The sequence below is a fragment of the Pelodiscus sinensis genome, chromosome 1 (assembly GCF_052426305.1).
Source record: "Pelodiscus sinensis isolate ZL-2025 chromosome 1, ASM5242630v1, whole genome shotgun sequence".
In the NCBI taxonomy this organism is placed as follows: domain Eukaryota; kingdom Metazoa; phylum Chordata; order Testudines; family Trionychidae; genus Pelodiscus; species Pelodiscus sinensis.
The window spans coordinates 149,145,245-149,161,919 of record NC_143052.1 but is presented as its reverse complement, the minus strand read 5'-3'; the positions used below and the strand labels follow the sequence as shown (position 1 = coordinate 149,161,919).

The 16,675-nt window shown below is 46.5% G+C and overlaps 1 protein-coding gene across 1 annotated transcript in view; it reads right to left on the bottom strand.

The window, feature by feature from the left end:
- ARHGAP31 (Rho GTPase activating protein 31) overlaps positions 1-15,850 on the bottom strand; it is a 77,840-nt gene extending 61,990 nt beyond the window's left edge. The window contains exon 1 of the mRNA XM_075905776.2: positions 15,305-15,850. Within this exon, the coding sequence (XP_075761891.2) occupies positions 15,305-15,404 (100 nt within the window). The 5' untranslated portion in view covers positions 15,405-15,850. The remainder of the gene's footprint in view (positions 1-15,304) is intronic.
- Between the last annotated feature and the right edge of the window lie 825 nt (positions 15,851-16,675).

The window sequence follows — 16,675 nt, the reverse complement described above, 5'->3', positions numbered from 1 at the left end:
TGCCCCATCCTCCTGCTGCCTGTTCCCCCACTCCAGAGAGGGGCATATAACAAAGCCTCAGTGAAAGAGTCCAGGCATGAGTCTCGTATCAGGTGCTGGTGCATATGGAATCACTTTACGGCAGGGCGTGGTGCAGACCAAGAATCATCAGGGGGAGGCACCAGACATTGCTACTTAGAATGTAATAGTATGTTTTTATTTAAGATAAAGATTCTGCACGGATTTTGTAATAGGTCACATGTCTGTATGTTAATGAAGCACCCATCTGTCTGTTGTTCGTGCTTGGCAGCATTTGGACTGCAGGACTCACTATGAGCTAGGGATGTTAAATATCATTTAACTTTATAGTCGATTAACCACATGAATTGTTATCGGTTAGTCGACTATTCTGGGAAGGGGTCTGAGCTCCCGGACCCAGCACAAGCCGGAACTGAGTCGGGCTGCCTGCCCGCCTGGCTCCTAATACACTTTAAATGCATAGCCACAGTTGGGGGAGGTCCAGGACCCAGTGCAAGCCAGGACGGAGCTGGGCTGCTGGCCAGCCTGCTAAAAAATGTACTGGCAAAGGGAGGAGGGAATGCATACAATTTAAAGCATTAACCGATAAGCTTTTGTTTATCAGTTAATCGGTTTATCAACTATACTATTACATCCCTTCTATAAGCCAGCACACATAGGACTCTAAAGCTGTCATTAACCAAAGACCAAATTCCTCTGCTTTTTTGTATAGTTACAGACTCAAAGTCTTGAGTAAACTTATGAGACAATTCCTGTTGTAAATGAACCCCATGTACACTTAGTAATACTAATACACTGAGCTGCTTCTGTCAGTGTCTCTTCCCTGCCTATACATGTGCCTGAATTTGGGCACTGTTTGGAGATTGTGCTATGATGCTGAGGCACACAACATTAGCTGTTAGTGGTAAGGAGAGAAAAAGAGATTGGACTCTTACTAAAAGCAAGGGTATTTTCTCCAAATATGCTTTACGCACACACAATCACAATTACTATTATCGAGACATGGGTACTCAACTCTCTTCTGCAATCAGTACAGTAACCTTTGTGTTATTTTGCACTACTTTGAATTTATGCTACAGTGTCCTCTGTCCATATCAGTAGTTAGCTGACCTAGATTTCTGTGTTGATAATGTGTAACTGGACTGCAGAAGTTGTCAAGGAAGAGGCTGAAGGTTTTGGCAGCAGGACTGGCGCTTTTGCCACTAGGAAGGCCTGGGAATCTGTCTAGAATTGTAGGATAAACATGCCAGCTGGATGTGTCTCCCCAGTGATCAGCATTCAACCAATTAGCAATGTTTATATGTATGTTATCATCTTTAGGGTTCAGAGTCAACACCCCCAAATAAGATGAATCAAGCACACTGTTAAAGGTTTTGTTTCAAGATGGCTGCTGACTCAGATAGACACCCCGGCATCAGTGACCCTCAGTTCACAATTTCAAGGGTTAATTCATAATTGGTCTGAGAAAAGAAGCCTGACGGGGGACATGAAAACAATTTTCATGTAAATAAAAGGTTGTTACAAGGAGGCAGGAGAATATTTGTTCTCCTTAACTTCAGAGGATAGAGTAAGAAGCAATGAGCTTAAATTTCAGCAAGGGAGGTTTAGATTGGACACTAGGAAAACACTTCCTCTCACTCACGGTGGTTAAACACCTACATAAATTGCCTAGGGAGGTTGTGGAATCTCTATCACTGGAGATATTTAAGAGCAGTTTGGATAGACATCTATCAAGGATGGTCTAGATATCACTTAATTCTGCCATGAGTGCAGGGCACTAGACTAGACAACCTCTCGAGGTCTCTTCCAGTTTTACGAGCCTAAGATTAAGAGGACAAAAATATTTTTTAATGAGAACTGAAATACCAAAGCAGAAATCTGTGGCACCACGCATACCAGTGATGGGCAACCTGCAATCCACGAGACATTGTCTTTACTACTGCCCATGAGCAGGGCTGCCAGATTTTGCTGGTTTCTTTCCACATAATTTTTTTGCTACAGGTGTTACTGAAGTGGCACGCACCTAAAACAAGGCTATTTGAAGTGAGGTGTGTGCTGATTACATAAAACATTGACTGAGAGCCAAGCACTTTCTTTGAATCCAATCAAATTTAAATTGGCTTACCCCGCAAATTCTAGGTACGTAAGTCTAACCCGCACACCTGGGCTGTCTACACACTGGCATGAATTTCCGGAACTGCTTAAAACGGAATCCTATTCCGTTTTCAGTTTTTCCAGAAAAGGAGCGTTTACATTGGCAGGCTGCTTTTCCGGAAAAGCCCTTTTTCCGGAAAAGCATCTGTGGCCAATGTAGACGCGCTTTTCCGGAAAAGAGCCCCGATCGCCATTTTCGCAATGGGGGCTTTTTTCCGGAAAAGACTACTGGGCTGTCTACACTGGCCCTTTTCCGGAACAGTGTTCCGGAATAAGGACTTATGCCCGAGAGGGAGCAGAATAGTTTTTCCGGAATATCGGCTGATTTTGTAGAGCGTCGTTGCTTTTCCGGAAATTCAAGGGCCAGTGTAGACAGCTCGCAGCTTATTCCGGAAAAGCGGCTGATTTTCCGGAATAAAGTGGCCCAGTGTAGACACAGCCCATGGCTATGTCTACACTGGCATGAATTTCTGGAACTGCTTAAAATGGAATACTATTCCGTTTTAAGTTTTTCCGGAAAAGGAGCGTCTACATTGGCAAGCTGCTTTTCCGGAAAAGCGTCCGTTGCCAATGTAGACGCGCTTTTCTGGAAAAGAGCCCCGATCGCCATTTTCGCGATCGGGGCTTTTTTCCGGAAAAGACTACTGGGCTGTTTACACTGGCCCTTTTCCGGAACAGTGTTCCAGAATAAGGACTTATGCCCGAGCGGGAGCAGAATAGTTTTTCCAGAATAGCGGCTGATTTTGTACAGTAGAGCATCGTTGCTTTTCCGGAAATTCAAGGGCCAGTGTAGACTGCTCGCAGCTTATTCCGGAAAAGCGGCTGATTTTCCGGAATAAGTGGCCCAGTGTAGACATAGCCCTAGTGTGGTTACTGAGCAATGCAAGTGGCACCTAGACCACAGCAACAGTTAAGACCACGAGACCGCTACAGCAGGGCCTAGGAGCCAGCTGGTTTTTAGTTCAGAGGGTAGAAGCTCCTATACCCCACTTCAGAGATCCCAGGTTCAAATCTGCCTGGTGGTGGTTACATAAGCACAGTTAGCAAAAGTACTGTATTCTGGAGCCAATCTTAGTTATGACAATCTTGTGGTCCAGTGGAATGGAGGACCACCGATGAAGCCCACTCATTAGCCAAAAGTTATCCATTACTCTGCAGCAAATATGGTGGCTATAGACCTGCAGAATATACACTAAGCTCTAGTTACGGATTAACCTTTCTGGTATTGTGTCTGAATCATGACAGCTCTAGTATAAAGCTGGGCCTGAACCAAAACTACATACTCCTGGGAAAACTCAAATCTGGGTAAGAACTCTGAAGTATTTTTACTTCAGCTGTTGCCTTCACATAATGCTAGCGTCTCACCCAGTGAGAATGATACAGGTTGGGTCTTGCTGGTCCAGCACCCTCTGGACCTGACTGGTCCCAAATGAGGGGGTTTGCTGGACCAGGGAATGTTCCTCCCCTCCTAGCCTGTGCCGGCCCAAGGTTAGGGCTCCAACCTGCCCCCGCTGCTGCCCCATTCCCTCCATTCCCAGCTCTCTAGATGTTGCCGACCCCGCTGCAGCTGGGGCGCAGCGCCATGGCCAGAGCTCCACAGCTCCACAACCGGGGCTGGAGATGCACAACCAGGCTGGGGAGGAAAGTCAGGGCCAGAGCTCCATGGCCAGGAACAGAGCTCCCTGGCCGCTGCTGGGACCAGAATTCCCTACTCTGTCACCAGTTTCCCCCCCATCTCCCCCCCACACACACTGGGTTGCCGGTGCCCCCTAACACACTCCTGCCCCACCATCAGACCTCCCTTTTCCTGGGCTCTGTGGTCCAGGAACATCCATGGTCCCTGCCGGACCACGAATGTTGCTGGACCAGAGAGTCCCGGTTAAGGGAGGTACAACCTGTATCTCCCTGTACCTTTTAGAGCTGTGAAATCCTATATACTACAGCCCCCTGCAGTTTGCAATCAAGTCTAGATAAAATGTGCAGTTACCAATAAAGAGAAAATGCTTTCTGATTCTGAATGTGTCTTCTGTAAAATATATGCAGCCAGATTATGCAGCCAGAACATGTGATTCATGCTGTTTGCAAGAGAAATGCAGAATCAAGGCAGAGCGAGGCATGCAAACAACATGTGTGTCTCATGCAGTGGTTGATGAGGTAAATGTAAAACAGGATGCAGCCTGGACCCAGAACATATGATTCACTCAGGAGTTAGTCAGGGAAATGTAGATATAAAGCAGGGAGAGCTGTGCTTGCAACACATTCAACTGCTTTTCCACCAAGCTACAGCGATCTGAAAACCCAACTCCCAGAAACCAACAAACGACTGAGGGAGTAATGTAAACAACATCCAAAACAAGGAAGAAAGCAAAATAACTACAGCAAATTAATGGCTTCTTGCTTCCATTGTTTCCAACTCTAAAGTTCAGAATTGCCTTCTTGTTGCTTCCACTGGGCTGCTTCAAAAGCTAATGTCTGGGACCCACAATAGGATGCATTGCTAATTAAAGGAGGTGTAGAGAAAGCAATCTTGGGGTTATTACAAATTCAGAATGAATAGTGTGTGCAGCTGCACACATCGATGTAGGGTTCCACCGAAGCACCCCCTTCACCAATGCAGACCCACATGCTCTAATGATTAATCCCATCCCTCTTCTTCCTCCATACATGAGCACGTCCTGTAGTTCATACATTTAGCCTTTGATTCCCTGTACAGTGATTGTCTTTCAAAAAATGTTCCCCGATTTGCCCTTGGTGGACTCACACTCACAGGGAGGGGTTTAATTTACTAATCCATTCCTCGAACAGTCAAATCAAAGCGCCTTGCAACTGACCCGGTTTCTCACAGCCTGTAATCTCTGCCCACAACAAGACCATGGATATACAGCTCTCAGGAGATACCACACATACACCTATATACACCACAAGTCAACAGCCTGCGACAAGTTCTACATAATATAGTGAATTTCTTTGCTTTAATATATTGAAGACATGCATTTGAATATGTTCTCCAGCTGGTATCCAGCTAAAGAGTTTAAAAGTCAAAACTTCAGGGTTGAAATCCTTGACACTACACATTCAAATCACAGCAGGGTGAATCTAAGTCTTTCATCCTTCTGCAGCAGATGTGCATTGGGTCTTTCCAATGAGACTCTAAGAAGTGCCTGCTTATATTTTCTGCATGGGCATTAATGACTATTCGGCACTTTTCATAAAAGTGAGGACTTGTGCATACATTCTTGCACACTATTATAGGTCTGTGAGTGCATTCATTAAGGCAAGCACATACTCATTTGCAGACAAACATGTTTAAAAAGACAAAAAAGATAAATGCATACAAACACATCTTTATGAATATCAAAACACAAACTAGCTTGCACAGACAGACCTGTGTGTTTACTGTATATACCCACACCCACAGACCCCCCCTCCCCCACCACGCCACCCCACTCCCCCGTGTACTGAAACACTCACAGGAGTATACATATACATTTGCACACATAAGTCAATGCATGAACTCATACCACACATACACAGGTGTATGGATACACAAATGCATGCATGCAAACACACATATCCATGCATGATAACACAGCACACACACATGTATAAACATATGCTTGGGAAGCTTATGTGTATGCATGCTTAAGCATGAGACTGCAAGGCCAGAAACCAGCTTCACATCTGCACAGCAGATTTCAAACTTGGCTCCAACTGGAGCCATCTCCTTAGAGAAAATCACATGCTACCTGCAAGGTAGGTCTCCCTGCTCATCAGACCAAGGGCAATAGTGTGACTGTAAAATAAATCGCACAAAACTCAGTTTCCGTAGCACATGGTCACGATGGCTGATCTGGTGACAAGATAACTGTGCCAGCATCAGGAGTCAGTAACTGGATAAGGCTCTGTGTTTTCATTCTTTTGTACGTTGTATTTAGTATTTAATTGCTATTACTTTGCCTCCTTAAAAAAACCCTGACGTATCCTACTATGATTCTTTGAAACATTAAAATTCACAGCAGTGCTATTGCAATGCTTTGGAAGAGCTATGGTCCAAAATGGCAGTATTTTTATTAGAGCCCCAACACTACATGAGTCCTGTTTCAATGCTCACTTAATGCAGTCATCCTAATGCTTCTTCTATAGGGTGTATCTACACAGCACCCTAAACGCGAAATAAGATATGCAATTTGCTCTATTCAAATTGTATATCTTATTTTGAAAATATTTTGAAATCTGGCGCATCTACACAGGTAGTAACCCAAAGTAACCCTGCAGTGTAGACGTACCCTAGGAGTGGTGAGTGTGAAGAGACAGGTGCTGAGGGAGGAAAGTTAGAAGGGTTTTATTAGTTTTGGCAGAGAAGGTATGGGAGATGATGGAGACTGAGAAGGGAAGTATGGTGGATACTGCAGGATGGGTACTGGAGACACTGTTATCGGAGAGGGATTTATATTGGTAAATTAATGATAGGCATTGTGGAGAGATTTTTAGGATTGTATAACAGAGACTGAGGAAAGCAATGAGGAATGAATAATAGGAATAGGAATAAAGGGTACTGGGAGAGCAGGTGATGTGTACTGGGAGACTGGAAAGGAGATCCATACTGAGGAAGTGAGTATTAGAAAGGGCAGAGTGATGGATATGAAGAATGGGTGTTGGCAGGGTGAGGAAGTAGGAAGTGGTACTGTGATAATTCTACCATTTCGATCAACTAATGAAGAAATATTATAAGAATTCTTTTTGTTCCTATTATTTTTCAAAACTCCTTCTGATTGTCATTAACTCTGTTGGTCATAGATTTCTCCTTGTATCCCTTTGCTGCCCTTATCAGTTGTGTACAGTTCTTAACTTCTGATGAATATTTATTACTAGTAACTTTTTCTTTCTTCCATCTGTGATACATAATTTTTTAAATATTTTATATATCCTTCATTTCCCCTCTAAATCAATTCAGTTTTTTTAACCAGCACAGCCTTCTTACTCAATTATAGGACTGTGCCTTTTTGAGCATCTAGTAAAGTCCCCTTAAATGATTCTCAATTATCATTCATACTTTTCTGTTTAAATTCTTCCTCCCCACTGATGTGATGTGGTGTTGTTTTTTTAAGCTTTGTGAAACTGGCCCTATTAAAGCACCAAGTATATATAGTATTGGTCTGGACTTTATTCTGCTTGCACATTAATAATGCGATCAAGGCCATTAAGTCTTAGTTGTGTGATCAGCTCCTCTATCTGTTAGGACAAGATCTACTATAATATTCTCCCATGTAGGTTGTAACACTTTTTGAATTTGGAAATTGTTATCTATAAAGTTTAAAAATTCCAAGGGTGTTTCACAGACCCGGCAACATGTAGCCTCCAGCAGATATCACTCAAACTGAAGTCCCTCATGATCATGCAGGGTTTTTTCTCCCAACACACTATAAATAAGTAAGTATTCATCCTGTTTTCTAGTGTGATTTAGTGGTCTGCAGCAGACACCAAATCATATCACATCTTGAGCTTTAGCTGTGAGGACATCAATACATACACATTTAAGGTCTTTTTCTGCTTCTCGCTCCAGCCAAACTTTCCCACACCATAGAATGAGGAGTCCTGTCCTCAAGTGTTGTTTTAAGGTCATTAAGACAAAACCATAGCTGTGTGTGCTCTCTGAATCCCTTCTCAGGCTCATACGCAGGAGGCGGTGCAAAGGGTGCAAATGTACTGCCCCCCCCCCCCCAGCTCCCCCCAAGTAAGGATGAGCGGCCAGGGGAAGGCTAGAGCATTGCACTGCCCGAGCTTCCCTCCCCCATTCTTCTGAAATTATTATAATTCCATACACACACACACTCACTATGCAGCCAAAGTGGACTTGGATGAAGTGGTGGATATCTTTGCCTGGAAATTACCTAGAAGACCGGAGCTTCAAACTCTCCTTAAAGATGGAAACTAACTATGAACATGTCTTAGACACTGCTGTGAACTTACTGTCAAGAAAAGGTTGCTGTTACCTAAAATCTATTTCACTACTACTAGCCTGTATATAGTCTTAACTGAAAAACTCTGAAGACGAAGACTAGAATATTTTGGAATATTGTTTTTCACATACGATATTACAGCAAGATCCTAGAAGGTAATTTATATAAAACCTTTATTACTATATAACTTTTTAGTATGTTATAGCAAAACCATTTTACTAATCACTGTTTCCACTCACATTTTTCATTAACCTCTCTCATGCACAGTATTTGGAACTCCTTTTTATTTAAAAAATATTGTGGTCCATATTTACAGAAAAGCACACACATACACCCCTTCGCCCCTCCCCCACCCCCCCGACAGAAATTGCTGCATATGGGTCTGCTACTGGGTGTTTGAGACTGTCTGCAGGTTCAGAGTGGAAGATATTGCCACAGTGCTCTCGCTTGGATCACATTTGCAAGCTTTTCTATGTAACTATGATGGGTAGCGATTTACTTGATATAAAATGGAATCTGTGACTCTGATATAGTCACCTGACTCTGGCAGCTGGGCACTAGGCACATAAAAATGCCTATGTCTTTCTTAATCCAGCCCAGCGAGAGTCGGAGCATTGTGCCTGGTTTCTCTTCTCATATGCAAAATTCACTGGGCTCCACTGGAGTACAGGAGCACTGTCTTTTGATCTGCTGGGGTCAGGTAGGCACTAACATGTTCTAGTTTCTAGACAAGCTGCCCCTGTTGTTGAATCTTACCATCATGGCTGAGGCATAAGACTGGTTGTGTCTACCTGATGAGACATTAGCAGTGAGGTTTGAATGCAAACAATCTTGGGACCCTAGTAGGGTTGCCAGATACTTTCACACAAAAAAGGGGGGCAGGGGACCAAAGTTGTTGAGAAAAAAAGGGGGAGGGAACCAAACCTGTTACTTCTTTTTACCAATCATTAACCTCTTTCATGCACACTATTTTGAACTCCTTTTTATTTAAAAAACATTGTGATCCAAAATCATGATTTTACATGTCCAGTATTTTCGGGGGGGGGGAGGGGTTTCCAGACAGAGGCCGCAAATACCTGACTGTCCAGGCCAATACCAGACAGCAGGCAACCCTAGACCTCAGACTTACTACCAAGTTTTTCTATTAATTAACAAGCAAATCCAGAAGTCCTCACTCAGACAAAATTCCCAGGGAACTCTGTGGAAATTTGTGCCTTAGCCAATGTGAGTATGGCTTTCTGGATTTGGCCTTGGTATGTATAGATGACTGGATGAACCCACTAAATACCCCCCTCCCTCAGGCCTAAGAGAAAGCTAAGAGAGTAACAATGTGAGCATGTCCCACTTGGGGGCTGTGCCACAGTGAAGTGGAGGAGCTTTGTGGCTGAGATATAAAGAGCATCATGTCATAGTGTCCTAGGGGACAGGGACTGCCCTCCTCCAACCCTGCTCTGACTGGGGCAGGCCCTCTCCACCCTGACCCAGACCCAGTACATCCACCATTAAACTCCACAGTTGTCTGCCTGCAGTTCAGTTCTCACCAGAATACTATTCCAAAGGGCTTGCAGGAGGGTAAGCAGAATGTTACGTTGGCAGCAGTCACAGAACACTAACCCTTTTTCCTCTCCTGAGGGTACTGCTAGTAGGCCCCACTTCACAGCCACATCAGAGCCCCTCTGCTCATGGAAAAAAGGAGCCTCAGCTCCTGAGCACAAAGGAGTCATTTGTTTCAAAGGCTATTAATGAATCAGACACACTTTTTCAGCCATAGAACAAAACCAATAACTAGAGTCAAACAAAGGCATTTAAAAACCTCTGGGTGCTATCAGTGATTCTGCAGGGAGTGAGTGGGGAGCAGTAAGGGAAAAATCTGAGGTCAATGCATCCCAATCAGACAGCATCATGCAGGAAACAGATGTGCCACAGACCACAGAAGGGTACAGCAGTAGTAGAATTAACTCTGCTGCAAATGGGACATGCAGGGACACAAAGCTGCTCCTCCAGTCTAGGAACAAGAGGGTTATCTAAATACTCATGATACCCTCTACGGCTGTGTCTAGACTGCATCCCTTTTCCGTAAAAGGGATGCAAATTAGACCTATCGCAATTGCAAATGAAACAGGGAATTAAATCCCCCCTGCTTCATTAGCATAAAAAAGGCTGCCACTTTTTTCCGGCTCGGAGCTTTGCCAGAAAAAAGCGCCAGTCTAGACGCAGAACTTTTAGAAAATAAAGCCTTTTCTGAAAGATCCCTTATCCCTTCAGAAAAGGCTTTATTTTCCGAAAGATCCGCGTCTAGACTGGCGCTTTTTTCCGGCAAAGCTCCGAGCCGGAAAAAAGCGGCAGCCATTTTTATGCTAATGAAGCAGGGGGGATTTAAATCCCCGCTTCATTTGCAATTGCGATAGGTCTAATTTGCATCCCTTTTACGGAAAAGGATGCAGTCTAGACACAGCCTACATGTTTTGTTAGCCTTTAAGGTGTTACTAGACTATTCATTGTTTTTTAGCTTTTCAGGATTATCTAAAGTTCTTCTGGTGGGGTTTTTGGGGGTAGAGGGTTGAGAGAGTGTTCTGGTTCTCCCAGTTGCTGAGAAAAGAGGGACAATGTGAGCAAAGGCTCAAAACCAAAAGGCAAAGAAAAAAAAGTTTGACATTTTAAACAAATCTCATGATTTTGGGGAGCCTGACTCATGATTATTGAGTGCCTGGGATTGGCAGTACTGGTTTATTCCCTGGCTGTGTCTACATTGGCATGATTTTGTGCAAAAGCACTCGCTTTTGCACAAAAACATGTTGCCTGTCTACACTGGCAGGAAGTTCTTGAGCAAGAACACTGACGTTCTAATGTATGAAATCAGTGCTTCTTGCGCAAGAACTATGATGCTCCCGCTCAGGAATAAGCCCTCTTGCGCAACTGTTCTTGCGCAAGAGGCCAGTGTAGACAGGCAACATTAATTTCTTGTGCAAGAAAGCCCAATGGCTAAAATGGCCATCGGAGCTTTCTTGTGCAAGAGAACATCTAAACTGGTACGGATGCTTTTGTGCAAAAGCACATCTCTTGCGCAAAAGCACATGCCAGTGTAGACACTCTCTTGCGCAAATACCTTAACGCAAAAATTCTTGTGTTAAAAGTATTTGCGCAAAATCTTGCCAATGTAGACGTAGCCCCTGTGACAGGGCATCTGCCCCACACTGGCCCTTTAGGTTAAAACAGCTCTGGGAGAAGGCTGTGGCTGTGGAGCAAGTAGCTGTGGCAGACATTAGCCAATTAGGGCCCAGCTGAGGGCAATATAAATAAGGGCTAGAGGAGGGGAAGAAGCATAAACTAGTTCTCGCTCTAGCTGTGGAGCAGGAGAGACGAAGCTGCTAGGGAAGCTAGAGGCTCCCTGACTTAAGGGAGGGCTGGGGAAGCTCTGGCCAGGCAAGCTCCCAGGATGCAGAGCCTGAGATAAGGCATGAGGCTACTAGGGCTGCAAGGAGACAGCTAGGGCAGCAGAAAGCAGCAGGTCCACACCCTTGCCAATGATCAGTGGCCATTTCAGACTGCAGTTTGCCCCAAGGTAGAGGCTAGATGAAGACTGGCGGAAGGGTTAGTGAGCAAGGTGGGTGTAGGGGGTTGGGTTTCCTTGAGGAGGAGGACCCCAAAGTGTGAGGGCACTGTGGGAGGGCAATACTCAGAGGGGAGGGTCCCATGGACTGGGAGGGGCGTGGATCCTGATGCCAAGTGGTGGAGAAGAAAAAAGGTAACAGTAGGTAAGATGCTGGCTGAAAGGGGGTGCTCCAGGGCTGAAATGAGCTACTTCCCAAGTGGCCAGTAGGAGGCACCATGGCAGTGAGTCTCACTGTGTTACACTCCCACAAAAGAGAGAATCCCTTCTGCCACCCTCCAGTCAATCGACATGCTTCATTTTTGCTCTAGAGGGAATCCCTCTAAGGGTAAAAGGGAAGTTCAAACTCCCCACACTCTAGGAAATCTATGAGGATCAGCTGTGGTGAAGACAGGAACCAGACTGAGACCCAGCAAATAAATTTCACACAAGTCACTAACCAGCCATCAATAACAAGCAACAATTTTCAGCCTCTGCTGACCCAGGCTGAACTAGAAGATTCATCCTAGGAGAGAAATGCTTTGTATCCCACTATCAATGCGCTGGTTCATACATTGTACCTGTTAATGTGTTTTGACTCTGCCCCTATTTAATAACAACACTTTGTACTTCTACACCAACATTCATCCTAAGATCATAAAGCAGTTTACAAACATTTGTTAATTAAGTCTTAGGTACAGTAGGTAAAGAATACAGAAGCATCTTTTTGTCCACTAGTAAAATACAGTCATTTCTAGAGTGGAATGTTGTAGCTATTTAACAGTTAAGGATACAAAAAACTACAGGAGAAAATTCTTCACCAGAATATAATTCTCTCTGCTGGAATTTGGCAAGGACATCAGGACTGAAGCCCCTACAAAAAGCACCACTGGCTCTTAAATGAATTGACTACAAGCATTCAGGAGCTCCATTTTATATCTCCTGTGAAAAGAAGCACCCCATGATTTGAAGACTTCAGTAATTCAGCCAAAGGATATGGGTCTATTATGGGGTGATTAAGGTTCCATGGCCTGCAACGTGCAGGAGATCAGACTACATGATCACAATGATCCTGTTTGGCCTTAAACTCATGAGTACAACACCCCGGAACAACACGCTGAGTTAATGACAATGTACTGACCCTGAGAGAAGAAAACCATAAAGAACTGCCAGATCTACATCAAGTAGCATCCAGATGTTCCTTACAGATCTCTCCCCCAAGCACAGAGCTAGTCTAACACTCACTGGTTTATGAGAGCTTGTGGAATCTCTGCACAAGGCAGCTTTGCAAGTTGGGATAAAGCCACTCTGTGTGTGAAGGAGAACCAGTTTGAATTGGCCCCAGTCCCTTTTACACCCTTTCTTGGTGTTCCAATTAATCCTTCTGAGTGCATTTAAAAATCTGCTTTCCCAAAGTTCCACAGGAGAAAATCTTTTCTGGATACCAAAGTGCTCTCTTCCTGTGTCATGACTACCAGCTGCTCTGAAGCAGAACTTCAGCCCCATATTGCTTCTGAATAGATACCAAATATAGCCAGTATCATTCCTCCAAAAAGCTTATTCACACCCTCTAGGAACCTGTCTGCACAGGACAGAAAGTTATCTTCTGCTACCCCCACAAAGCTCCTGCCTGCAAAGATACTGGCTGGTTCCTGCGGCCAGGTCATTTTTGGATAGCTAAACTGTCTTACTGACAATTATCTTCCATACTATAGCAGCCCTTCAAATTTCATCTCATAATTTCAATTATGGGAGAACGGCAGGCTTATAAACCCATCAATGACATTTGGCCCCTCGCTGCCTTCACAGTCACTCTGACAGATTTTATTTCATGAGCATTGATCCTATAATGAATGAATGCTCCCACTTCTCTTCCATCCTCCCTTAACCCTCTAATTTAACTTCTACCCTATGATCTAACTCATATCCTTCTAAATGAATATATAACAATTGCGTCTTTCATTTCTAGATCATACAGCACTGGGCATTGTGACATGCTATTCAGCAAATAACACAGCATTATATAAGAGAAAGGAATATCATATTATCCCACATTGCTTCTTAATACAGACCATGTAAGGTTGAATTGTGAACCATCCTACAAATGACACAAAAGACAAAGTCCTAACCACTCTCTGTTCTAAAAAAAAAACCCCTATATTATAAATGCTTACTTTTTAGTCCTGCTTTCCTGACCTAATTTCAAATGGAAATGCTGTTCTTTTCCTCTAAATTGCCTCAGCAATTTCCACTGGATATGTTTGTTCTTTCCTGTCCTAAACAGTTGTGCAGTGTTGCTATGAACTGCTATAAACAGCTCCTCACCAGAGGTGGCTGCTGTGGTAATGAGTGGAATTAACGGCAAAGGGAATTCATGTACCACTGTGTTATGTTGGCAAAGTGATTTGTTTTAAAATGTGTGACATTTGTTTGGTGTTTGGATCATTGCAAATAAAGGAACTATATACATGGAAGATATTGTAAGTACTTAATATTACTGTTGATTTGCACTGTACACTGTCTTTTGCAGTAACTAGAGAGATGAACATGTGTAACACACACTCTCTCTCTCTCTCTCTCTCTCTCTTTCTCTTTCCTGTGTGATGGAAAAGACTTACTACATACTCCAGTCTATCTTTTTGCCAAGGCAGGCTTGTTCCCTACTGCGCATCATTAATCATACTCATCATCACACAGCTAATTGCCCACCCCACCCTCCATGGATGTTGCTGCAAGAGCTCTGTCACTTAGAGTAGACCAAATCTGGGTAAAGTAACTCAGTAACTGGAACATTATGTTAACTTAGATGGGGGAGCTGGGTAGGACATGTATTTATTCTTTCCCTCCTCTACTATGCAAGCAAAGGCTCTGTCTTTTGAGGTCTCAGCTGCTTCTCTCCTCATTCCCTCCCTCTTTCAAGAAACTGGCTCTTTTCCTCATCCCAAACTAGTCATTTCAAAACCAACGCCCTCTGACCTTACTGCAGCCACCCCCAGTCTGACCCATCCTATTATGCTCTGAAAGCAGGAGAGTAGGGAGGAGGGTAGAGAGAGTAGAGAGGAGGACATGGAAATATCTCAGCTGTCCCCTCTGCCCCCCAAAAGTCTTACTCTCGTCCCTCCCCCATCCCCTCTGCCCTTACCCAGCACAGCCTCAGAAGAAGGAGATGGGAACCGTATTGGACATAGGGAGGGGCAGATGAGGCATTCCCGGTTTCTCTTTACAGGGCCCCCGTCCTGTGGGGGCGGCGTGCCCTCTACAGCCTGTTGAATTTGTAAGGAAAGGGGTGCGGGGCTCAGGCAGCCAGACACCGCATCCCAAGCCACTGTCATGCGTTCAGAGCGGAGGGGCAAGCCCCGGGGCTGTACAGCGCCAAGCCTAGAGTGGCGGAGCTCGGGTCTGGCGCAGAGGACGCCCCCCTCCATGGACTTGAGTGGCACTTCGGAGTGAGACGCAGCCCCGCGGCCCTTCTCCCCGCGCCACACCCAGCCTCGCCCCACCCTGCCCCTGTGAGTACGGCAGCCGCCGCCCTTGCCCGGGATCCCACGTGCCACCCCACCGCGGCCCCTGAAGCGGCGATTACCATCCTGGCCCGAGCTCTCCAGGTGCTCCGTCAGGTCGCAGCCGAAGGCGCCGGCGGCTCCCTTCCTCTTCAGCTTCTGCTTGGCGCCCTTGTTCTTCATGAGTTAGCCCCGCCAGAGCCCGCCGCGGCCCCGCGCTGCCCCCCTCACTCCGCCGCCCGGGCCCCGCTCCCGGGCCGGGACATGGGGGCGCGCAGCCGGCGGCCGCTCAGGGGCTGCCCGGCAGCAGGCAGGCGGGCGCGGCGCGCATAGCCCGGCCCCGGCAGGGCGCGCATCAGCCGGGCGCTCGCTGCTGGAGCGGTGCCCGCGGCGGAGCTGGCAGCCGCGCGGGGTGCAGGGGGGGGGGGTCCCGGTGCGACTCAAACCCGCCGGGTCCCTTCGCGTCCCGCTAGCCGGGCAGAGCGACCGCGCCCCGGGCAGAGGCCGAGCCCGCGTCTCCTGCCAGCCTCGGCGGAGTCAGGAGCCCGCTTCCTGTCCTGGCTCCGGCTGCCTCCTTCCCCCCCGCGCCGCCGCTGCGGGGCCGCTCCAGCCCAGGAAAGGCTGGACGGGGAAGGAAGTGAGGCGGGGAGGGGGCGGAGAGGGGCTTGGCAGCGCCGGGGAGGGGGGTGCGGGGCGGGGAGAGAGGCTCTAGAGGGGGAGGGGGAGGGGGGGTCCTGACAGATAACGGGCCGGGCCTGAGAGCGGCCACCACCAGGAGAGGCCCGGGGGAGGAGAGAGCAGAAATGGCTTCCATCCGTGCCCGGCTCCGGCCACTCATTCCGCACGCCCCAGCCCTCTGCCCGCTGGCACGCTTCTCCCCGGCCGCACGGGCTGCTTTGCTGCCCCGAAGACGCCAATGCAAAGGGGAAGGAGCAGGGGGAAGGGATCCCGCAGCCACCCAAAGCCAGTCGCCTCCCAGAAGGCAGAAACAGATGCTGGTGGGCTCCTAAGTGGAGTCCCATGGCGGGACCGGCTGCCTTGGGGCTTCCCAGCGAAGGGAGTTAAAAGCAAGAAACAGGTCTCCCCAGTGGGGCTGCGTGGTACATAGACACAGCCTCTGTCGCCAGGAGAAGTTGAGCGTAGGCGCTGGAACTAGTAGGGGTGTGGGAGATGCTACTTCACCTCCAGGTTCGAAGTAGTTTCCATCATATCCAGCAATCACAGTTGGGTTCGGTGGCTCTCAGCACCCCCACTATGCCAACGGTTCCAGTGCCCCTGAATTTGGGCCAATAAATAAAATAGAACCTCACCCACCTAGTCTCTCTCACCAATAATCATGGTAATAATCTTTGCTTCTGTTGCACTTTTCAGCCCAGTATCTCCAAGCCCTTAATGTGGGGAGTAAACTACAGGGATGTCACCCTTTGTTGTTTATTAGTCCTGAGGGAATTCTG